At 35.2% G+C, this 24,868-nt stretch overlaps 1 protein-coding gene across 11 annotated transcripts in view; it reads left to right on the top strand.

Moving 5' to 3' along the window:
* The window catches only part of PATJ (PATJ crumbs cell polarity complex component), a 435,722-nt gene that overhangs the window by 199,500 nt on the left and 211,354 nt on the right, over positions 1–24,868 (top strand). For 7 of the 11 annotated variants that reach the window (XM_071217421.1, XM_012519032.3, XM_012519030.3 and 4 more), the window contains 3 exons: positions 1,142–1,252; positions 4,894–4,971; positions 10,563–10,662. In XM_071217421.1, the coding sequence (XP_071073522.1) occupies positions 1,142–1,252; positions 4,894–4,971; positions 10,563–10,662 (289 nt within the window). Of the gene's footprint in view, positions 1–1,141; positions 1,253–4,893; positions 4,972–10,562; positions 10,687–24,868 lie in introns of all 11 variants that reach the window. The other 4 variants (XM_071217419.1, XM_012519031.4, XM_012519029.3 and 1 more) reach the window with 1 other exon arrangement.

The raw sequence follows: 24,868 nt of genomic DNA, 5'->3' as shown, positions 1-24,868 counted from the left end.
TTCCAAGTGTCTGGGATGCCTGGAGAAAATAATCATCTGTGCTATCTGTTCTCATTTTAAATTCATGACCGCCCCCTCAAGTGGGTCCTCAGTCTTAATCTGAGTTATGACCCTTGGCTTTTTGTTTCATTGAAAGAATAGAAGCAATCAAAGGAAGCTTCCCTTTGCCTGCCAAATCTTCCTAACTGCATCTGCAAATAATTTGACATTCCTCCTGTAACAACTGAACTATTTTTATTTCTAACTAAAGCCAATCTCTTTATTACAATAGAAATCATTCCCTTTTGACTGACCAAGGATATTGCTCATGCATTTGTATCTACTCTCTCCTTTATTATCCATTTTTCCTCTCTTCTGCATCTTTATATCCTGTAACGTCTTCCATCTTAGAAAAAAAAGCCTCCTGGATCCCACATCCCTCTCTACCTATATTCCTGTTTCTTTGGTTCCCTTACAACAAAGCAGTGTTCACTGATTGTCACTATCCATTACAGTGTTTACCGAGGCTTTGTTACATTATCAGTTTAAAAACGTAGTTCTGTTAAATGTTTTTAGTAAACATAAAGTGCTCTTGGAGATTCATGGACATGAAGCAAGTTAGATTCTCTGCGATTTCTATAATTAGGTATCAGTTTACTTACCCAAATTTATTTAAACACTGAACACTTTTAGTAAAGGAACCTATTTATTTTGGTACTTCTTTTTTGGAACACCATTTGAGAATTGTTTCATTATTCAATTGTGGTAATGGGGTCGTTTACTAAAGACATTATTCTTCTCAGCTTAACTGAAATAACGTAAGAGTCCAGAGATTCTCTCTTCCCCTACCTGTCAGCATTATTACTGTTATTGGCAGGGGTGACATTACAAGCTCAGAGCCTCTTAAGTTTATGTTATTGACTGATCTACCTACTTTGGATAATTATATTTTACCAGGGCTCTTTTTAATAAGCATATTTATCTTATTTTTCCTGAAGGTGAAATGTTGTTTTCTTTAAGCAACTTCTCCTATGTCCTCTTTACAGGTCAGTCTTATTTTTTTCTAGCTGTGGCTTCATTCATTAGACTCTGGCTGATCTCATAATAAGATAATACACATGAACTTCGAATTAACTTATTAACAATATTATCTGTGTTCTAGGTGTCTGGAGTAGATTTGCAGAATGCCTCTCACAGTGAAGCAGTTGAGGCCATTAAGAATGCAGGAAACCCTGTGGTCTTCATTGTTCAGAGCTTGTCATCCACTCCACGAGTAAGTTGTAACTCATACTTTCAAAAAGTTAAAAAATATCCTATATACCTCTGTGCCTCTAAGTATTTTCTCACTTATTTTCATGATTACTTAATTTATTATTACTTAGAAAAATTATTAGCTTGAGAAAAATTTAAGTATTAACTTCCAATTCCCTTTTTTCTTTTTTAGCCAGCATTGATGTCCTGGTCAAATTTGAGTTAGTAATAGTGTACTTTGGTTTAAGTCACAGGATATGGAGTCAGACCTATTTTCAAATTCTTGATTCCTTATTTACCAGATTGACTAATTTGGAGGAAAGTTATGTAACTTCTCTGAGCCAGTTACTTTTATAAAATACTTAGAACATAAAGAGGGCAAGGTGTAAAAATATTCCAGAGTTACTGTCCACTATATGCTATACATTCTGTATATTTCTTTATTAAAGTGTGTAACTGTAAAAATATATATACTCTTGAGAATTTCAAATTTAAAAATAGTAATATTCATAAAAGTTTTCATCTGTAATTATGCCTTTGGTGTGAAATTGGAACTCTTATACATTGCAATGTATAGTTAAATCCTGTAACTGAAAGCAGTATTTAATTTTCTTCATTTTATAATGGAAGACAACTGCTCAAAACAGGTACTTTTGATTGGAAATAGAAAAGTTTTCACGTTTTAAAAAATTGCCTTTCAATACAGTAATGCAATGTTTTACAACCATTTGTACATCATGGTATGCTGAAAATAATATTTTATGGCAAACTTTGCAAACAGATGGCTGGTGGCATTGATATTTTGGGATACTTTTAACCTGTCTGTACACAGTAAGCTGTAGCCACAGCACTTGAGAAGCTCTGCTGTGTTGCACTACATTGCAGTTCAGTGCCTTCTAGTTGTAGCAATTATTTACAACATCAAGACTAATTGGGAGAGGTGAACTGACTAAAGTTCCTCTTATTTTCATACAATTTGAAATGTAAAAGGATTTTTTGGAATCTAATATTTAACTCTTATAATACAGAGAATGTAACTCAGGTCATTACTTTTATTTCCAGAAACTGAGTTCAGTAGAAAATTGTCCATATTACTCCTTGCTAAAATGATACTTCCAAAGAAACAATTTTGAGTTAGAATGAGCTAAATTATACATTTATGTGGTCACCTGTGAATGCCCTTGCTGAGAAATACTCAAAGCATTTAAATTGGTTATACTTGCAACCAAAAAGGCCAAGATTTTAATTCAGCCTTGGCTGGTGAAATGAGAAGAAAATTCTCACTTAAATAACATGAACAATTTAAATTCTTTCAACTGTTAAAAAAAAGAAAATCTCTTCATCATCATGCCATGCTCAAGTCACTTATCCTCCTGTAGTGTCAGAGACCTTGTGCATTCAGTTCACCCAGCACTGGTCTGTGATTCTAACCAAGGGAGCATATTCAGTTGATGACGTTAATTACTGTGTCCACCAAGTGTCCTGCTCTTAACCTTTGTTTTTAGAACAAAGTGATTCCTGTTGAAAGAGGTAATGAAGGAAAAATCAAGTTTCATATCGTTTACCAATAATTGCAGGAGCAACAAATATAGCAATGCTAAGTCATTTTTTGAATAATTTACTATTAAATTTTGAGACTTTCCTCAAAATCCCAAAAGAAGTCATTTCCTAATATTGTGCCTATCAAAGCCTTATGCCTTAAAATGCCTTGGTCACATGAAGGTCTAATAAACCACAAATTAAGTGGTGGTGTTTATATATGTGCTTTTATCAGCCATTTTAGGAGTATCACAAATAAATTAACTTTTTAAACTTCTCCTGAATTTCTCAACTGTATCTTTAGCATGCTGGAGAAACGTGTATCCACTTAGATTTACCTAGCAAATGCTTATTTGAGTATAGGACCCATAATTGATACTACTTTGTCTATAGAAAATTTTTATGCCATGGTAATTTTTTCACTTAATAACATAACTACAGTTAATGGTAGCATCAGATACTATTTTCATACTCAAAAACAAACACTTTTGAAATTGGAGTCATCAGCTCATTAACTTTATTATCAATGCATTTTCTTTTTTATTGTATCCAGTTGTACTTCTTTAATACCATTGTTTCAAAGTGGCATCTAATTTTTTATTTTTTTGGAGATACCAGGGCTGGGGATTGAACCCAAGACCTTGTATGTAAGAAGCCAGTGTTCAACCACTGAGCTATACCAGCTCCCTGCATTTTTTTGACACATACACAATTTACATATTAATCATATACAGAATTAATCATATACAGGTATAGTTTTTATTTCCACAAGAAATATGTTCTCTTCTGTGTTTGTTAGACAAAAATTTTATCTTCCAAATTTTGCTAACCTTAAGTCTACAGACATATATTTCTCTGCTATTTAAAAATTGAACAGTACAAATATTCTCTCCCAACCCAATCAAAAGCTTTTACTATTCAGCTTCATCTGGTCCTTCCCATGTGAGAAAATAGGCCCAGTGTGGACAGATATCTTGATTTATCAGACAGACAAATGTACTGTTTCATTTTAATATTCTGCAGGGCAAGAAACAATTACCTGTAGACCCACCAGTACCTGTCTTTGACTTAGGTTGTTGTGTGTGTTAAATAGGGAAATAAACATTAAGCACTGAATATAAGTTAATGTATTACTATTGTTTTTTACTAAAATGAAATGTTTCTGAGACTTTCTCATCTCTTCCGAAATTAATTTATTTCTTTAGGCTGTACTAAAAAGCAAAGAACTTAACCTTAAATTTCATTTAGAGGGAAGGTTTTTAAAAATATATATATCCCTACGTATTTCCTTCAATATTCTGATTTCCACACCCCCTCTAATCTTCAGGTCTATCATCAGATTTTGTTCAAAGATTGTTTGCATTAACCATCTGAGGAGCCCGAAGTCTCTAAAAATTTTATATTTTCCTAAGATGTTTCATAAATAGTTTCACAAAAAGAAATAAGTAAACAAAACAAAAAAACCCAAAAACTTCTGCTATTGGCACCATTAAGATTTAGAATTATTTTTATGAATTTGAACTGTTGCCTTCATTAATTAGCATTAATCGTGCACAACTATATGTTGGGCCCTTCTAAGTTATGTAGTACTAAACGCGAAAGTTCCTACTCTCTCACTGGGCTAGTATTTCAGTAATGGAAATAGATTGTCAATTCCTCTTTCTGCTAATAATGATAGCGAAGTGTTTCTAAGTGCCCATAATGTTCCAAAAAATATGCTTGAGCTGGGTGTACAACTGTGAATAAGGTAAATCTATCAAATAAATGGCTGTAACTTAAGTTCAAGGAACTTAGGTTAACCTTAAAACTTCAGTTTACAAAATGGGATAATTGGATGAAGGTCGGTATTGTGACCTCTGTCTTCACTTTCTGGATCACTTTGCCTCACTTCCACTTGATGGGATATATACATTTATAATATTTTAGGTTTATGTCAGATTTCCCAAATTGTATTCTTTGCCCTGAACTGCGCTTGTCATATCTTTACTTTTTAATTGAAGTGACAAAGTCGATTAAGTAAATTTTAACTATTTTTAAAAATACATTAAGAAATACAATGATTGTGTCATTTAAATGTTTTCTCTTCTTTCTCTTCCAACCCTTTTTCTTGTTGTGTGGTGATAGGTCATTCCTGTGGTACATAATAAGGCCAATAAAATTGCCAGTAACCAGGAACAAGGCAACCAAGAAAAACAAGAAAAGGTGACTTAACCTTTTAAACTTTTAAAAAATGTGTTTTGTTCCCTTTTGCATATCTCAACTGTAAAATAAGAGTAGTTTTGTGTTGCTGTTGTTGAATGTCAGTAGTAGCAGTCCTATATTTATAGTAGTTCCTTCCTCTGAACATAACTAGGTCTGGCCAGGATGAAGGACAGAAACCTAGTGAAGCAGGGAGCTAAAATGTTACAAAAGACCAACCAGCCATCATCATCTTTCTCTCTTTATCCATTCAGCAGGGCTGGGCACCACTCTATTCCCAAAATGTTCCTCTCATACTTGGAAGCTTCTGAGACTTTGACTTTGTTGTTCTCTCCTCCTGGAAGTCCATTTCTCACACTGCCCTCTCATAATCCCTCAAAGGTCGTCTCTATGGAGATAACTTTCTCTAGAATCCAGTGTGGAACACTAGGAAAGCTAAAATGCTGAAATAAAAATATAAAATTCTGTCATAAACCCATCACCCAAATTCTTCACGTAGATTCTGATCTTTGTGCCCCATAAATATATATATATATAAAATATTTTGAATTAAAATATGAACCTCAAATTCTAATACTATGTCTGTATGTCTGTAGAGGTAGGTTTCTTTTTTGGAAATTTTTAATTATTATTTTTTTAAAGATACATAGATCATACAAAATGTTACATTAAAAAGTATAAGAGGTTCTTATATACCCCTCTCCCCTGTAGAGTTTTTATATTTAGAGTTTCTATGTAAGTAATGTAAGCACTTTAAGGAAATGATTTTCTTTTTCCTTTTCCAGTCCTTTTTTTTTCTTATTTTATTACTCTGCTAATACTTCCAGTACTACATTTAATAGAATGCTAACATTGTCTTTTTCCTGATATTTAAGGAAGTGCTTTTAATATTTCACCATTGAATATGATGCATCTTATAGGTGTTTTATAGATAAACCTTCAGTTTAAGAAAATATTCCCTTTTATTCCTATGTTTGCTAAGTTTGCTAAGAATTTTTTATCCTAACTGGTATTGACTTTTATCAAATGTATTATCTACACCAACTGATATATATATATACATTTTTTTTTCCTTGAATCCTTTAATGTGATACATTACATTAATAGATTTCATACTGTTGACTTGATCTTGAATTCTTGGGTTAAACTTTATTTTTCTCAAGCTGTGTTTTCTTTTTAGCTCATTGCTGGTGTTGGGATTTTTGTATCATGGTCATGAGTGAAATTGACTTGCATTTTCTAGTTATGTACTGTCCTTATATCACTTTGTTAGACTACTGAAATGAGCAGAAGGAGTTTTTCTTCTTTTAAGTTCTTTGGCAGTTTATGTAAAATGATAATTATTGATTATGTAAATGTTTGGTCAAACTAGCCTATAAAACCATTTTGAATGGACCTGTGCTTTCTATGTTGGAAAAATTTCAAAATATTGATTCTGTTCTTTAATAGTTATTAAGCCATTCAGATTTTCTTTTTCTTTTGGAGTAAGATTTAGTAAATGGCTCTCTTCTAGGAATATGTTGATTTCACCCAAGATTGAATTAATTCATTGGCATAAATTGTTCATCTATTCTTTTTAAAATTTTATCATCTCTACTTCATTCACAGTAGTTCTTCTTCAAGCAATTATCTTTCTTTTTCTTAATCAATCTTAAGTAATTTTTCATTGCATTCATCTTTTCAAAGAATTAACTTAAAAACTTTTTGGTTTTCTTAACTTTTTTCTGCTTAATTTCTAGTCTCATTTTTATATTGCCTTCTTTGTTTAGATTTATTCTCCTCTTTCCCCCAATCATCTCTAGCTAATTGCAGAGTTTAATTTTCAGTCTTTCTTCTTTTTCAAAATAAGCATTTAAAACCATAAAATTTCTAAGTTGCTCTTTACGTGCATCCCAAGATTTTTAGTTTAATTTCTGTTGAGTACTAATTTTTTTCTAGTTTCCAACAGGTTTCTGTTTTATCCAAGATTTAGTTACAAATGTGTTTTTTAAATAATATCTGAATATTTTTAAATTTTATTTTCCAGTCTATTTCAGTTTATAAACAGAGATTTTGGTTTATATAATATTAATTCTTTGACATTGGTTGAGACTTTTTATGGTTTAATACATAGTTATTATGGATGTTCTATTTGTAATTGAAAAGAAGAGCTGTTCTTCAGTTATTAATTTATATATAATTTTTATGTGAAGTCAATTGATCAAACTTACTGAGTTATTCAGATCTTCTATTATCTTTCCTGATTGTTTTTTTGTCAGCCTAATCAAATGATCTCCTATTTTGATTGTAAAGTTAGTCTATTTCTTTGGGTAGTTTTTTTTTTCTCTCTCCAGATTTATTTTTCATGTTTTCAAGCTAATTTATTAGGTGCCTACAAGTTTTAAATTTTTATATCTTCCTAATGAATTAACCCTTTTATTCATATATGGCATTATATAGGAATGCCTTAACATATATTTCTCATCTGTCACTTGCAGCTACACAAACTCACTGGTCTTTATGTCAAAGAGTTCTTTTCAGTGGCCCCAAGAAATGTTCTTGCACAAAAACAACAGATTAGAAAATACATTTTCTCTTTCTCTCAACAAATAGAGAATAGATCCCAAAGTTTTCACCCCAGAAAGAATAAATCTTCATCTTACCAACCAATGTCACTAAGTGGATGTTGTTGCCACCAATGGGGAATAACTTATATCCCATGTACAAATCAGAACCAAAGGTGGCCTAGAATCAGAAGCAGAAACATGTAGTTAGAAGGACAAAAAATGAAAAAGGTAAAATTCTGAGCTACTTGAAATATACTGTGGGCCAAGAAAACATGTATATGTCCTTATGCAGCTTATGAATGATATGTCTGAGGAATCACAATTGGTTCTTGAAGGTAAATCTACTTAAACATCTCAGTGGGACCCCCAAAACTGTCAGCCTTTAATTTGAGAAAATATAAAAACATGACTCATAAAATTATACAGAGTATGGAACTACCATATTTACTGTCTATTATGTGTAATTAATACTATGAATTTAATGGGGATCCAATAAGATAAGCCTGGTTCAGAGAGAATTAAAAAGAGTTAAGTATATATAATTACCAAAAGAACACTAGGTAAGATTCTAATTTAGATACAAAACTGGCTATCTTATAGGGCAGTGAAACTGTAGCCTTTTTTCTGTGGAACTAAAATAATTTGCATCTCTTTCAAACAAAATAATTTGCATTGCTGTTGGACAAGAATAATTTGTATTATGGTCAAATTCCTAAAAGTTAACCTCTACCCTTAAGGAATTGTTAAATATCCTTATCAGTAGTAATTAGCAAATCAAAAAAGTATACATCCCTGGAGAATCAGATAGGTCTGCCAGATGATGCAGAGGAAAAACACTTGAAAGATCATGCCTAATTTCCAAGTCTTGGATAATATTTCCTACTGTCTACTATTTCTAAAATTTTAAAAAGTCTTGAATGGCTTAAGTTTCTCCTTTTTTGTCCCATCTCTTTCATTTATTCAGCAAACATTTTAATTCTCTTAAAATGTATTTTCAGGTCCTATGTGACTTTACCTGGGTTCATAATGTTTTATAAGGCAGGTTCTAGTCCCTCCTGTTTCTTACCACTTAAATCCCTTAACTGTCCATCACCTCACCCAGTCCACAGTTCAAATCCATCTGGTCTGTTTTTGTAAATAAAACTTTGTTGGGATACAGTCATGTTCATTCTTTTACACATTTTCTACGCTGCTTTTGTGTTTGAATGGCAGAGTTCAGTAATTTTGACAGTCTGTATGGCCTGCAAAGCTTAAAATATTTACTGTCTGCCTCTTTACCAAAAAATAAGAAAACGTTGCCAACCTCTAACCTAAACTGTGGTCTTTTATCCTATCTGTAAAGCCTTATGTGTCCTTTGTTTGGAGTGCTAGGATGAGAGATAGTACCCTGTTCACGCTGGATGCATCTGCTACACTTCTTGTTCTCTCAGTGCATTAAGGAACCTACACAGCACAAATGACAGTCGGTTGTTTACTTATATAGCAGTTAGTTAATGGAAGCCACCTTTCCTCAAGGCCCTGTTCTCAGAGCTTAGGTTAACAGTCTTGTTTTCTTCTCTACCTTCATGGAGGCTCTACTCCTCTGACTTATATTTACCTTGCTCCTGTCCTCTTTGCCATAGGGAGAGCCTAGTGCTACCCATACCCTTCTCGTTGTAGTAGAGTGCAACCCTTCTCAGACTCAAGTGAGAATAGCGCCATGCTTAATGTGTATTCTTTCCACGAGTATTGGTAGAAGTTAATTAAATAAATTGGTAGCACTATTTTATTTTTTTAAATAGAGGTATTAAAAAGAATTCACGTCTCTTAATGTTATTTTTAAAGTTAGCTGTCCTTGTCCTGATTGTTGTCTTTGACATAGAATCAGTTGGTTCTGAGGAAAAGGTTTACTAAAAAGAATTCATTTGCTGTTTTACTCATTTCATTTAATTTTAAGTTTCTTCAAACAGGAATTAAAGAGAAACAGTGATCACATTTCTAAATTATCCTGTTGCTTAATAAGCATTTCATAGTTGTTATCTTCTCTTCCTTCATCCCTCTTGCATTTTATCTCACTTTGGATTTCTACAAATATATAAAGTATTGCTTTGTTTAAATATTTTCTTAAGTAAATTTGGATGTGTGCTTTTTTTATGACTCTCATATGGTACTTTCTCTTCTGGAGGAATTTATTACCTGCTTGCTTATTGTAATGGGCCAGTCATTTTCCACTTATTGAAATGTATCCTACCATTAGTGGTTTTAATTTTTAATTCAATTTAATAATCAAATATGCTTTATTGAAATCCTGAAGCAAAACAAATCTTAATCCAGTTCCTTTGGTGTTCAGGCTTGGATATATCCATTCCTATTCTTTTCAGCAGCTTGGATCTCTCCGTAAAGTTTGTCATATTTTATTTTTCCCATCATTCAAGACAATATCTCAATTCTGTGAAGGTAATCTCATTATAGGGCTTTGTTCTTTAAGTCTATTTAGACCAAATATTCATATGCCGCTTCATTTGGTATATAAATTTAAGGGTTACTCATATAAAAATTATTCATCAAAAAGATTTTTTTTTAAAACATTAGAAACATGTATTGACCAACATCGTATTATAAATGAGTATGTTTTCAATGGGAAAATCTTACTATATCATTTCAACTTTTTGAGAATAAAATATGTAGCCTCTACCAATTGAAGAAAAGTTTAAACAATTGTGCTATTAATACAGCAGATAGTTTTTACTTCTAGGTTTCTTTTTGAAATGTCTTTCATTTGAGTTATTGAATTAATAATAGAATAAATTAAGCTTCAGAAGTATGAGGAAAAGAGCATATTTTTCTGGGTAGGTCAATAGTATTTAAAGCTGTGCTTTTGAGTTCCTGTTTTCTACATTGCTGTGTGTACATCACAGGCAAATTTATTTGTTTTACAGCCTTCATGATATGACTAAGGTGGATACAGTCAAAATATTTCCAGATTATTATTATTTTTATCTTGTATGTCAATGAGGAAGAAGACTGTGCAAAGGCAACTAACTATTCTCTCAAATTTTGCATCCTCAGAAGAGAGGAACTGCTCCACCTCCAATGAAACTGCCCCCTCCTTATCGTGCTCCGTCTGATGACAGTGATGAGAATGAAGAAGAATATGCATTTATGGACAGTGAGTTCCTTTTCGTTACTCAGGGTGGGTGCAGAAATTATTAAATTATGCTTTAATAATTGTAAATTATCATAGGGCTGTGGGTTCTTGGGAAATGTGCACAAGCATATCATGTTAAAAAAAGAAAATTTTCATCCCCTAAGCTTAGAATATGAGAGTGAATTTGAAAGGAAGTTTGGTTGTACACTGTTTTACCTATAATCTCTCCAAATCTTACTATTTGGTTTTGAATAAAAAATGCTTATAAATTGGAGTTTGACCTATAAAAGTTTAAGTTGCACATAGATATCAGCTCTTGATTACTTACTTGCCTTACTCAAAGAAATGGTGAGGTTAAAATGCAAAATTATACAAGGCCCAGCAAGTTGTATTTTCTCCTGTAGAATTCATTTTATGGCTTTCTTTTGCATTCACTGTATAAAATTTACATTCATATATGGACAGATTATTTAAAGGAGTTTGCATTTCTTTTATGCATGTTTATTATGTACAGTTAGGCCTGATTGCTAATAGGTATAGAATTTCTTTTTGTGGTGATGAAAATGTTCTAAAATTAGATTGTGGCGCTGGTTGCACAATTCTGTGAATATACTTATAATCTCTTAACTGTATATTCTAAATGGGTGAGTTTTATGGTATTTGAATTTTATCTCAGTAAAGTCATTTTCTTGAAATGTAATGTTTCCTTTCAGCAATACAGAAAAGGAGTTTGATATAGGAATTGGAATACTTACTCTAGCATATATAAGTTGTGTGTGTGACCTTAAGCCCCTCTTCTTTATAAAGGATATACTAATAGTATCTACTATTAGAGGTGTGAGAATTGAATTAAAATGATAAGGCATTTTGTCTGCCACATAGTCTTCAAAAAGTATTAGCTCTTATTAGGAATAAGAATGATATTTAAATTAAAATTTACAAATTTTGGTTTGTTCTTTGCAGTTTTACAGAGTTCTTATGTCGTTTTTTTTTTTTTCATATATTCAACAAACCTTTGTTGAATACCACTTGCATTTTTTAGCAGTGTTGAGTCTGCTGTAATATGAATAAAACATAGATTCTTTTTTTCTTAGTGCATCACCCACCAGAAAGGTAAGATACAAAGGCATGGGAACAAAATTTGATAAGTAATTTTGAAGTGCCTAAGTTCTCAACCTCTTTTTTGTACATATCCCTTCCTATTTAACATACCATTGAATTTACTGTTAACTATTTTTCTGGAATTTGAGCTGTTTGGGGATATTTGTTAAATGAATTTGAAAATGCAAGTGAGCCTGAAGCCTCTGCTGTTGCTATATTTCCTTTTGAAATTGATCCCAAGAGTTTTTCTTTATTGCTTAACTCTTGTTAATGAATTCTCTGCTCTTCCATCTAAAATGAAAGTAGATTGGTTTATAGTTTTTTTCAGACTAAGCATTTCTTTTACAGTGGTGAAAGTATGATTTGTAACTTTACCAAGGTCCATGACTGTGAAGTGGACAACGGAAATCCAAGTCTTCACCCACTCGGCAGTGGTGATTGTGTTAGGGAGATCACAGACACGAGAGGCACAAGATCTTAAAGCTTAGTGTTTTAGTTTGCTAGAAGCCACCAAAAGCAGTGTGCCAGAAATGGGTTGACTTTTACAGTGGGGGTTTATTGGCTTGCAAGCTTACATTTCCAAGCCTGAGAAGTGTCCAAAGCAAAGCATCACCAGGCAGTGTTTTTCCTGGTAATTCTGGACTTCTGTATTTCATGGCAAGGCACATGGTAGCATCCGCTCTTCAGGCCTTCATTGTTTTCAGCTTCTGCTATGTGGCTTTCTCTCTGCTTCTGTGTTTCATTGATTTCAGCTTCTGACTTCCTGGGCTTTCTCTTATCTTGTGGGGGATTTCTCTCTGTGTTTCTATGGTTTTCTCTGGACTCCAGTAAGAAGAGGACGACCCATCCTGGGTCTCCCCTACTGAAGTAACCTATCAAAAGAAGGTCCCACATACATTAGATTCACACGCACAGAAATGGATTAGCCCTAAGAGCCTCAAATTACCCACTTAGTTAAAATCTAACTCAGGTGAGTTTGACCCTGCTCTAGGTGTTGGACACACGGTCTCCAGGTATAGGGTTGCTCCTCTCATAAGCTCTGGAGAAGTTTGGGAGGAGGGTGCTAATTAACAAGCAAATAAGATTGTTTAAATAGTGATAAGTGCTGTGAATAAAATCAGACTGGAGAGTGTGAGAAGAAATGCCTTGGAGGAGACATGTTAAGTAGGATCATTAAGAAAGGCAAAGGTATATGGGACAAGACCTAAATGACAACAAGAAACCTAACATGCAAAGGTCAGGCTTATATAATCATTGTACAGATCAGGTTTTTAGCATTTTTTTTTCAGACTGTGACCCACAGTAACACATAGTTTACTTTATAGCCAAGTATAGATAACACACATATACACCCACACACATACTCTCGCATATATAATTGAAACAAAAGTTTCCTGAAACATTACTTACCTTGGAAGCATGTTTAAACCACTAAACTTCTATTTCCCCTCATTCTATTCCATTTAAAAAATCTTGGTTGCAATTTGATTTATTTTATGATTTGAAAGCTGCATGTGAAAAAATGCCATCTAGGTCAGTGGTTTTCAATCTCCCCACCAAAGACTGAAACCTCATCTCTTTTATTATCTCCCTTCTGGACAATGGCTCTGCATATGTTGATGAAGCTTTCTTTCCAATCTCTCTCATATTGGTAGTTTCCTTTACATTAAAACATTTTTTTTCATTTTTTTATTATCTTTTTTTTAAAAGATACATAAGTCACACAAAATGTTACATTAAAAAATATAAGAGGGAAGCGTACTTGACTCAATTAATAGGGTGTCCGTCTACCACATGGGAGGTCCGCAGTTCAAACCCCGGGCCTCCTTGACCCGTGTGGAGCTAGCCCATGCGCAATGCTGATGCGCGCAAGGAGTGCCATGCCACGCAGGGGTGTCCCCCGTGTAGGGGAGCCCCATGGCAAGGAGTGCGCCCCTTAAGGAGAACCACCCAGCACCAAAGAAAGTGCAGCCTGCCCAGGAATGGTGCCGCACACAGGAAGAACTGATGCAGCAAGATGACACAACAAAAAAGAGACACAGATTCCCGTGCCGCTGACAACAACAAAAAAGTGGACAAAAAGAACACGCAGCAAATGGACACAGAGAACAGACAACTGGGGGTGGGGAGGGAAGGGGAGAGAAATTAAAAAAAAAAAAAATATATATATATATATATATATATATATATATATATATAAGAGGTTCCCGTATACCCCACTTCTCACACCCCTCATTCCCCCCACATTGACAACTTCTTTCATTAGTGTGCTACATTCATTGCATTTGATGAGTACAATTTGTAGCATTGCTACACAGCATGGATTATAGTTCATGTTGTAGTTTACACGCTCTCCCAGTTGATTCAGTGGGTTATGGCAGGATATATAATGATGGACTTATCCAGGACTTACAGGGAGGTGAGATGGTCAGCCACCACACCAGGGAACTGAGAGAGTCTACAACTGCAAGCAGGAGAATCCCATCCATCAGCCATATGGGATCTGAGCCCCTTCTCGATTTTGAGGTGGGAGTGGACATTGCCATCCCAGGGTCCTCAGGTTGGAGGAATAAAATATGTATTAGAGTGATTAGAGTGGACTTACTGGTATTCTACTATACAATTATTGTGACTCTAGCAATGGAAGAAATTATATCGCTGATGTGGAGATGGGCCACGGAAATTGCTGAAGGCAGGGAGAGGGAAAAATAGCTGTGATATATGGGCATTTTGGGGAGTTCTAGTTGTCCTCAATGATATTGCAGGGACAGATGCAGGACATTATATATCCTTTACATTTTTAATAGCTGTCTTCCCCATTAAACCCTCTCAGTTCCATGAGGTTTGAGAACTTTTCTATTTTGCCCCAGCGCAACACAGAAACTCAATATTTGGGCAAATGAATAACAGAGGGTTTGTGGCTTGTAAAGTCAATAGTTGGAGTGTGATGAAAATGCTGATCTGCTTGTGGTCTTTAGAGATACCCTTTCTGCTGACTGTACTGTCTAGTTCCAGAGCATTCAGTCCGGAACAGCATGACTTCTCTTTCCCAATATCCTCTCACCTCATCTAAAAGTTTTGCTTCCCCAGGAGTAAAGCCACTATCTGTAGAAAGTCTGGCTTCATTCACTTTTTGATCCCAGAGGTTAAATGCTTTTACATCAGCTAGGACTTTCTAACCTGTTTGCTTTTATTTTTTCAACTACCTTCTTTAAACAACAGAAAGCAGAAGGTTTTGGGAGTGACTTTTTGTAACATATGAGAGTGGTCATACAGCAGCAATGTGAATTGCACAACAGACATATCTTTGACGCACATGAGGTCCAAGAAACTATAATTGGCTTGTTTGTTGTCACTCGGCTTTTAAGTGAAATAGCAGAGAATAAATGGAACCTAATTCTCTAGGCCTCCTAAAGCCCATTCTTATACTTTAATTCCAGAAAAGGTTTCCTTCCTTAACGTGTTTTATGTTTCCACTTCATTTTTTTTCCTTGTGAAGGACCCAGCTTAATTATTAACTGTAATAAATCTTTCTGGCCTTTTTCTTCACACTTTCCCCCTGAAACTATATACCATACTGTAATATTTTATATAAAAAGTATACTTGGATTATATAAAGCATAATAAAAAATTAATACCTGTGAATTTCACCCAAATAAAAACCAGATTACCTGTAAATTATATCTGTTTCACTTTAATTCTTATTGTTTTATTTTAATTTTTTAAAAAGATGGTACTGATGACCCTCTGAAATGTCGCTGATTACCAAATCAGTTACTCAAAGAGTCAACGATATTTTAAAATTTAGAGGTGATGACTTTTTAAAGTAACAATTTTATTAAGGTATAATTTACCTACTATACAATTCACCTACTGAAGTGTATATTCAGAGTTGTACAATCATCATGACTTCAATTTTAGAGTGTTTTCATCACCTCTCAAAAAAATTACCCATTAACAGTCATTCCATCTCCCCATAGGCCCTGGGCAACCACTAATCTACTTCCTGTCTCTGAAAATTTGCCTATTCTGGATATGCCATATATAAATGGAATCATATAGTTTGTGGTCTTTTGTGTATTTCAGAGGATATAATGTTTTTGAGGTTTATTCATTTTGTAGCAGTACTTCATTCCTTTTTAAAAAATGACTTTTTAATAAATTCAGTTAATTTTTATTTTTAAGGAGGTACTGGAGATTGAACCTGTGACCTCATATATGGGAATCAGGCGCTTAACCATGGAGCTACATCTGCTCCCCTTCTTTCCTTTTTTTTTTTGCCAAATAATATTCTACTGTATGGCTAATCCACTCATGTTTATTGAGTCGTCAGTTATGGACATTGGGGTTGTTTTCACTTTTGGGCAAATTTAAATAATGCAGCTGTGGACATAGATGTACAAGGTTTTATGTGGACATATTTTGTTTTCATTTCTCTTGGGTATATATATAGGAGTGAAGTTGCTAGTCATATGGTCACTCTATGTTTAAGTTTTTAAAGAACTTACAGACTATTCTCTAGAATGACTACATTAAACATTTCCACAAGCAGAGTATGAGGATAGTTCCATTATTTTATAATTTGAAAAATAATACAGGTACATGCTTTTAAGATTTATAGTTTGATAAGAAGTATAACTTAAATAGCAATCTCCTACCCACCCCAACCTATCCATCATCCCTCTTCTGCCTAATTTCCCTACTAAAACTGTTAAACTCTCTAATCGTCAGGGTTCTCTAGGGAAACAGAACCAACAGGAGATATCTGTAAATATTATGAGATCTTATAGAATTGTCTCAGGTGACTGTGGGGATGCACAAATCCAGATTTCATAGGGCAGGCTGCAAGCCAGGAACTCCAATGAAGATCCCAGAAAAAATGGCTGTCTAACTAGAGGTGGAAATTCTCTCTTGGATTGCTGAAATCACTTCTCCTTTTAAGATCTTGAACTGATTGGATGAATGTCTTTTATTGCTGAAGACGGTCTCCTCAGTTGATTGTAGATGTAACCAGCCATAGATGCAATCAACTCACTGATGATTAAAGTTCATGAAATGTTCTCACAGTAACAATCAAGCCAGAGTTGGCTCGACCAAACAGCTAGGCACCATTACCTGGCCAAGTTGACACATGAGGGTAACCATTAAAAACTTTATTTACTTCTAACTAACTTTCCTAGGATTTTTCCCCAATATTGCTAAATAATATTTATACTGATTTATTTATTTTTAATTTTTTTTGTCTTTTTTTTTTAATGTTACATTCAAAAAAGATGAGGTCCCCATACACTCCCCCACCCCCCTCACCCCACTCCTCCCACAACAACAACCTCCCACATCATCATGGGACATTCATTGCACTCAGTGAACACATCTCTGAGCACCGCCGTACCACATGGTCAATGGTCCATGCTATAGTCCACACTCTCCCCCAGTCTACCCAGTGGGCCACGGGAGGACAATGTCCAGCAACTGTCCCTGCAGTACCACCCAGGACCACTCCACATCCTTAAAATGCCCCCACATCACATCCCCTCCTCCCACTCCCTACCCCCAGCAGCTACCATGGCCACTCTCTCCATGTCAATGCCACACTTTCCCTGATTACTGATCACAATAGTTCATGAATAGAATATCAGTAAGTCCACTCTAATCCATACTCTATTCCTCCATCCTGTGGACCCTGGAATGGTTATGTCCACTCCACATCTATATCGAGAGGGGGCTTAGATTCCACATGGATGCTTGCAGTTGTGGGCACTCTTGGCTCCCTGGTGTGGTGGTTGACCTTCTTAACCTCCATGTTAGTTGGCTGGGGTAAGTCCAATAAACCAGTGGGTAGGAGTTGCAAGTCTGTTGAGGCTCAGGGCCTGGCTCTCACATGGACAGTCCAGAGATTCAGGTCCCTTGAGTATACACTAAACCCCAGCACCAACCACAGGTCCAGTAAAAGTAACAGGGTAGGTTTGTGAACAAAGATCGCATCTAAGTCCAACTCCATCACACTTAGAAACACAAACTCCAAAGTAGGGCCAACTGACATGGCACTGAACTCCATCTGCCATGACCATAGAACCTGTGGGTCTCTATAGCCCTCAGAAGAACCAATACCTGGGGTTGTATCTACTTTAGCTGTCTCTGGGACTCTGCTGAGCTGTGCATAAGGGCAACCCCCCCGATGACCTCCCAACTCTTTTTTGGAGACTCATAGCCATATAAACTCATTTGTCCTTTCCATTTCCCCCTTTTATTCAAAGTCAAAAAGCATTTTTAACTCCTGATATTACATGTAGGCTGAGAAATTCTGCTGGCCTATTGACCCTTTTATTCAAGGTCATTTTCTAGTTACATCATCAACTGGTACTTGGTAGTAATCCCTCGGCACCAGGGGGGCTCATCCCTAGGAGTCATGTCCCATGCTGGGGGGAAGGCAATGCATTTACATGCTGAGTTTGACTTCGATACTGACCATATTTGAGCAACATGGAGGCTCTCAAGAGGAAACTCTTAGGCACCCTGCAGCTCTAGGCCTAGTTCTTATTTCAGGTGCCCAGGCTCACAAGCATAGTCATTAGTATCAAGGGCTCATTGTTGGACCATCCCTCTTTTTTGGTCTTTGCCATTGCACTTGGGGGATTGTTGCTGTTCCTTTAGGGACTGTGATAGAGCTCCCCTGGCTAGGAACTCAGCACTCTCTCAGTTGTCATTTTTAACTGTAACCACTATGAAAATATCCAAACATTTTTATGTACCCTGTATATATGCCCTAGAGAACTCCCTCCCAACCATGTGTCTCCTATCAATAACATCCTACACCAGTATTCCTCCCCTGCCATTGTTGAACCTCTCTGTGATACAAAACTTCTTTGAAAATGAAGCCTAATATATTGCCAGGTTCCATTAATAGTAAAATGGAATATATTGATGGGTTTAAAGGTTAGGTATAGAATACATACTAATTTAGAAAAATTAAAGTAAAAATTAATTGGGATATCAAAAAATTCAAAAATTAAAAAGCTTTGTTTTTGATGTTCTGCCTTTCATCACTGCAATAAGTGTTGCCCTGGACACTGATTTATTAATGTAACATCCTATTTGGGGAAATTTTCTGGAATAATTTCTTTGACAAGTTTTTATCCTTTTTTTTCTCTCTCTTGTTCTAGCTCTAGTATATATAAAATCCTCTAATTTTATCTTTTATCTTCTATTTATCATCTTCTTGTCATTTTGTTCTGCTTTCTCCAGGATTTCATTAATTTTATTTCCAGCCCTTCTGTTAATTTTTTTTCTCATTATTATTTTAGCAATTTATGTTTAGGGGCTCCTTTTTATGGTTTCTGTTCATGGATGTAATAGTCTTTTGTATCTCTTTGAGGATATTCTAGGTTTTTTCATTTTTCTCAAATATTGAGCGATCTCTGACTTTCTATTCATCTTTTAATGAGATTGTAAAAGCTGATTGAAAATTCTTTGTATGTGGGCCCAAGTTCTTGAGTGGCGGGTTTCATTAAGATGGGTGATATGTTTTTTCCATTGGAGGGGACCTCATATATCAGATTTCTAGGCATTTGTACTTCTTTGTTCTTGAGACTTTGTTTCCCCAATTTCTCTTCTGTTCACCTATGATCTGAGAATGTAGTGTTGCTGGCAGGGAGAATCTATTATCCACTATGCATTTATCTCCTGATTCTCCTTTTTTAATATAGTATCATATTCCCATTTCTCTAGGCAGCAAACTTCCCATCTTTTGGCTGAGTAGGGGAAGAGATCTGAGGATCACCACACCTTATTGAACTTTTAACCAGCCTTCCTATTTCCTGGTTTATGCTTACATTCTGTAACTTAGGGGTAGGTGGTACTTCTAAATCCTGAGAACATCCAAGGTTCTGAGGTGCCAACACCTTTCTTCTTAAAGCCTTCTAAATATTTCTCATGTGTTCCCTTGGGGTAGGGGTGTGTAACCTGTAATAAACTTTTCACCCTTCCACAAAACAAATTCTTTCTTCAAGTTTGGAAGAAGAGAAGTTTGCTTGCTAGCCCCACTGTCCTCAAGAATCTAGCCCATACATCAAGAACACCCCTCAAAAAAAAAAAAAAATCAGAGGAAGAGAACAAATATTATTTATAGATGATACAGTTGTCAATCTAAAAAAGTTCAAAACTATAATCCTAAAACATAAAAAATATTTTGACAATTAAAAATAGGGCTATGTATGAATTATACCTATGTCAAAATTTTTAAATCATTATCTAATTAGAAAATATGATTTAAAAAATGTCCTAATAGCAAAAAACTAGAAAATATCTAGGAATAATGCAGCTACAAATATAAAACTCATGGTAATTTTTGAGTCATATATTCTTTGACAGTGTAATGAAAGCTGTAAGACCACTCTCCAGAAAAATGTATTCAGGTTCACAGAAACGTTCTTGCCCACGCACATAGGCACACAGCATTTTAAGTGCCATTTTACCAGTTAGTGGCAGTCCTGAGCCCATCTAAGGGTGCATGGACTTCATGTTAACAATCTCTACCTTTCCTTTTTTAAAGAAAACTATAGGACTTCATTAAAAAATATTTGGGGATAAAAGAGACATATTTTCCTGGCTTGGAAGATTATGTATACTATAGATTTCAATTATTTTTAAATTAGTCTGTAAGTTTAAGGTAATTTTAGTCCAAATCCCAGGAGGATATTGTTTTTTAATATGACATTTTCATTGAAAATGAAATGCTAGGCAATTTTGGAAAAGAATAATAATGAGGACAGACTTGATCTCATTTGTACACATTCTAAAGTGGTGATTCTCAGTCTGGAGCTCTTGGATATGACTGGGAATGTTTTGGGTTGACCAGATCAGCTTTTCTCAGCCTTGCTCTGTTGCCAATTTGGACTGGAAAATTACTTGTGGGGGGCTGACCCGTCAATTGTAGGATGTTGAGCAACATCCCTGTTCTTTACCCATTAGATGCCAGTAGCACTTCCCTTAGTTGTGACAACCAAAAATGTCCTCATACGTTCTCGGATGTCCTTTGGTTCAGAGCCATTGGTCTAAATGATGGTGGATTCTAATGTCACTTGGTTGTGGGGGGAGGCAAAGAGAGGGTTAAGGGCACTGCACTATATGGGATAGACCCAAAGAATAAAGAATTATCCTGCCCAATGTGCCTGTAGCTCTCCTGATTAGAAACACTGTTTAAAACTTCAGTAATCAAATTTAGAATTTGTATATAAAAATAGTCTAGAAATAGACCTATGTATCTATTTAGAATTTAGGATACAAAAAATATTCTTTTTTGAAATGATAGGTGTAGGATAGATTATTCAATAAAATGATGTGAAAAGTAATCACTTGGCAATATGAAATGTAGAAATCTCTTCTCACCAGAATAACAAGTTAATTCCAAAAGAATCATATAATTCTGAAAACTGAAATCATAAAAATACTATAAAAATCTATATAGGATTTTTAAATGTATAATCTTAGAAAAAGAAAAGACCTTTAGTATTACGCCAATACTATAAAGGAAAGTAATCATAAGTTTACTTATATAAAAATTAAAAATATGTGAATATGCATGCATGGTATGTGTAAATATGTATTAAGTCAAAAGAAAAAAAGATGTACAACTATAAACAAAGAAGCAAAGATCAGACGGTACACTATGAATGAAACATTTGGGCAACAAGTACAAATCATATGTCCAGTCTCACTAATAATGAGAGAAATCAGATATTTTTGGCCTATCAGATTACATAAGATTTATAAAGTTAATATTGCTCTTTGTTGAAGAGGTTCTATAAAAATAAGTACTTCTATACTGTTAGTAGGAGTATGAATTCTTACACCTCTTTCTGGAGGCCCATTTTGCAGCATGTATTAAAAATTTTTATGTGCATATTCTTTGAATAATTCAGTTTCTAATGATATATCTTAAGGAATTTATTGCCAATGGGAATATATGTATATGTACATATACCTACAAACATGTTTACTTCAGCATTTTTACTAATAGCAATTATAGTAATATAGGTAATTCATTTATATAAATTATATGTGATTTGTATATAATATAGCCTTTACTAAGTCACGTGACCTATCAGCTTTTCTAACCACTTGACCTGGAACAAGTTGTATCTCTTTTCTTTAGTTTCCTCCTTTGTAAGAGGGGGATAATAACAGTACTCCTTTCATAGGATTGTTGTGAGATTAAAAGAAACAGTAAATACACTGTGCTTATATAGGAAGTGCTCCAGAAATGTTAGCTGCTACTCTTTATTATTATCAGTAGTAATGAGGAAGCGGATGTGGCTCAAGTGATTGGATTTCCATCTACCATATGGGAGGACCTGGGTTCGATCTCTGGGGCCTCCTGGTAAAGGTATGTCCACGTAGTGAACCAGGTCTGCGTGGTGAGACAGTGCCCACGCGGCAGGCCACAAAAGCAAGATAATGACGCAACAAAAAGAAAGATGAAAGGGAGAGTCAAGGTGAGATTCAATAGAAACCAGCAACTGAGGTGGCGCAAATCCAGGGAACCTCTCTCCACATTGGAGTTTCCCAGGATCAAATCCCGGTGAATCCTAGAGGAGAAAATGAGAAGAGAAGACAAAAAGAGAAATAGACACAGAAGATCACACAGCAAATGGACACAGACAGCAAAAACAGCAGGGTGGGAGGAGAGGGGGAGAAAAATATAGCAATGCAAAAATTTCTAAATGTGTACCAAATATTGCCAATCAGAGGGAATTCTGGCATAAAAATATATTCAAATTTTATTGAGAAATTGCTGTAATTTAATTATTAAATTTTTTAGAAGTTCGGCATGATTGTGTAAGAACTCTACTTACTTAACACTATATACTCCTGCATTGCTCCCTGACTACTGTTGCTTGCTGTGGTACTATTAGACTTTTACTTTCAACTGAAGTCACTCTCAGAGAAAGATATTTTGGAGGTACTTCATTTTTCTCTGATAGTTCTTTTCTGCCTATTCTTTATTTCATCTGGATCAAAGATGAATTTGTCATAAAAGTATTTATATACAATTTTAGATAATACCCTTCACATGGATTTTTGACATTTTAGGGCTGATACTTTTATTTCATTCTCTCCAGTGTAGAAAGAATATGCATGAGACTTTTTTTTTTTTTAGAAGAATGCATTGTCCAAATGGAATTTAAAAACTAAAAATACAGGAAGCAGATGTGGCTCAACTGATAGAGCATCTGCCTACCATATGGAAGGTCCAGGGTTCGATACCCAGGCCTGTGTGGTGAGCTGGCCCACGTGCAGTGCTGCTGCATGCAAGGAATGCCATGCTGCATGGGGTACCCCCTGTGTAGGGGTGCCCCACCTGCAAGGAGTGTGCCCCATAAGGAGAGCAACCCCATGTGAAGAAAGCACAGCCCACCCAGAAGTGGCACTGCACACACAGAGAGCTGACACAGCAAGATGATGCAACAAAAAAAAAGAGATGTAGATTCCCGGTGCCACATGACAAGAATGCAAGGAGACACAGAAGAAAACACAGTGAATGGACACAAAGAGTAGACAATAGGGGGGAGAGGGAGAGAAATAAATTAAATAAATCTTTAAAAAAACAAAAAGACAAACTAAAAATATTACTTCGTTTAATATTATGAGTGCTAATGTACCAAACAACCCCACGAATCTTAAGATGGAATATGCCTCTATTATTCTGCCTTGTAGTATTTAAATTTTTATGAATATTTTTCACTCACAAAGGGCATCCTGTCTCTTGTAAAGTTAACTAGCCTTATACTCTTAAGAGTACTCATATTGTCAATATATTTCCCCATTTAACTTTTTTTTTAAATAATTTTTTAAAAAAAGATTTATTTATTTATTTCTCTCCCCTTCCCCCCCACCCTGGTTGTCTGTTCTGTGTCTGTTGGCTGCATGTTCTTCTTTGTCCGCTTCTGTTGTTGTCAGAAGCCCATGAATCTGTGTTTCTTTCTGTTGCGTCATCTTGTTGTGTCAGCTCTGCGTGTGGGCGGCACTATTCTTAGGCAGGCTGCACTTTCTTTCGCACTGGGCGGCTCTCCTTATGGGGCGCACTCCTTGTGCGTGGGGCTCCCCTACATGGGGGACACCCCTGCATGGCAGGGCACTCCTTGCATGCATCAGCACTGCTCATGGGCCAGCTCCACACGGGTCAAGGAGGCCCGGGGTTTGAACCGCAGACCTCCCATGTGGTAAGTGGACGCTCTAACCGCTGGGCCAAGTCCGCTTCCCCCATTTAACTTTATGAGAAAAAATTAATTTTATCCAAAAATTAACAGCTTTCATCTTTAATTAATTGCAGTATTTTACTCGTACTAATGAATAAATATGTATAATTCAGCTAACTGATAGCATTTCAAAATATCAAACACAAAAAGAGCTTTCTCACTCCAAGTTACATAAAAAATACTAACCCAGATAGTGATAGTAAATCCACATCTGCCTTCTTTCAATTATTGCCATTAATACACAGTTGAGTTTTTCTCATGCTGTCACAGGATCATTGATCTTGCACTAGTTCAGAAGCACCTGAATGATGTCCAAGTATCTTTCAGATAGCTTTCTGAATCTTTAGCTTTCTGGAGGCCAAAACCAAATAGCAGTTTTTACCGAAATTCTAAGGCCAATGCTGAACGTAACAGGATTCCTAGTACTTTTTAAAAGAAGCTTTGGATTACATAAATGTTACATAAAAAAAATAGGGGGTTCCCATATTCCCCACCCTCTTCCCCTCCCACACTTTCCTACAATAACATCTTTCATTAGTGTGTTACATTTATTACAATTGATGAACCCATATTGAAGCATTGCTACTAAATGTGGATTATAGTTTACACTTTGCCCCGCATAATTTTATAGCTTATGACAAAATGTATAATGACATGTATCTCTCATTGCAATGTCATGAGGACAATTCCAGTGTCCTGAAAATGTCCCCATATTACAACTATTTTTCCCTCTCCCTCCCCTCAGAACCTCTGGTGGCCACTGCCTTTATAGCAATGATAAAAATTCTTCTATTGCTAGAATAATAATGTCTATAATAGAACAATAAGTCTACTTTAATACATTGTTCATTCCCCAATTTTGAGGATTT

The sequence above is a fragment of the Dasypus novemcinctus genome, chromosome 9 (assembly GCF_030445035.2).
Source record: "Dasypus novemcinctus isolate mDasNov1 chromosome 9, mDasNov1.1.hap2, whole genome shotgun sequence".
Taxonomy (NCBI): Eukaryota; Metazoa; Chordata; class Mammalia; order Cingulata; family Dasypodidae; genus Dasypus; species Dasypus novemcinctus.
Note: the sequence above shows the minus strand (reverse complement) of the source record. Positions and strands in the feature narration are given on the sequence as shown.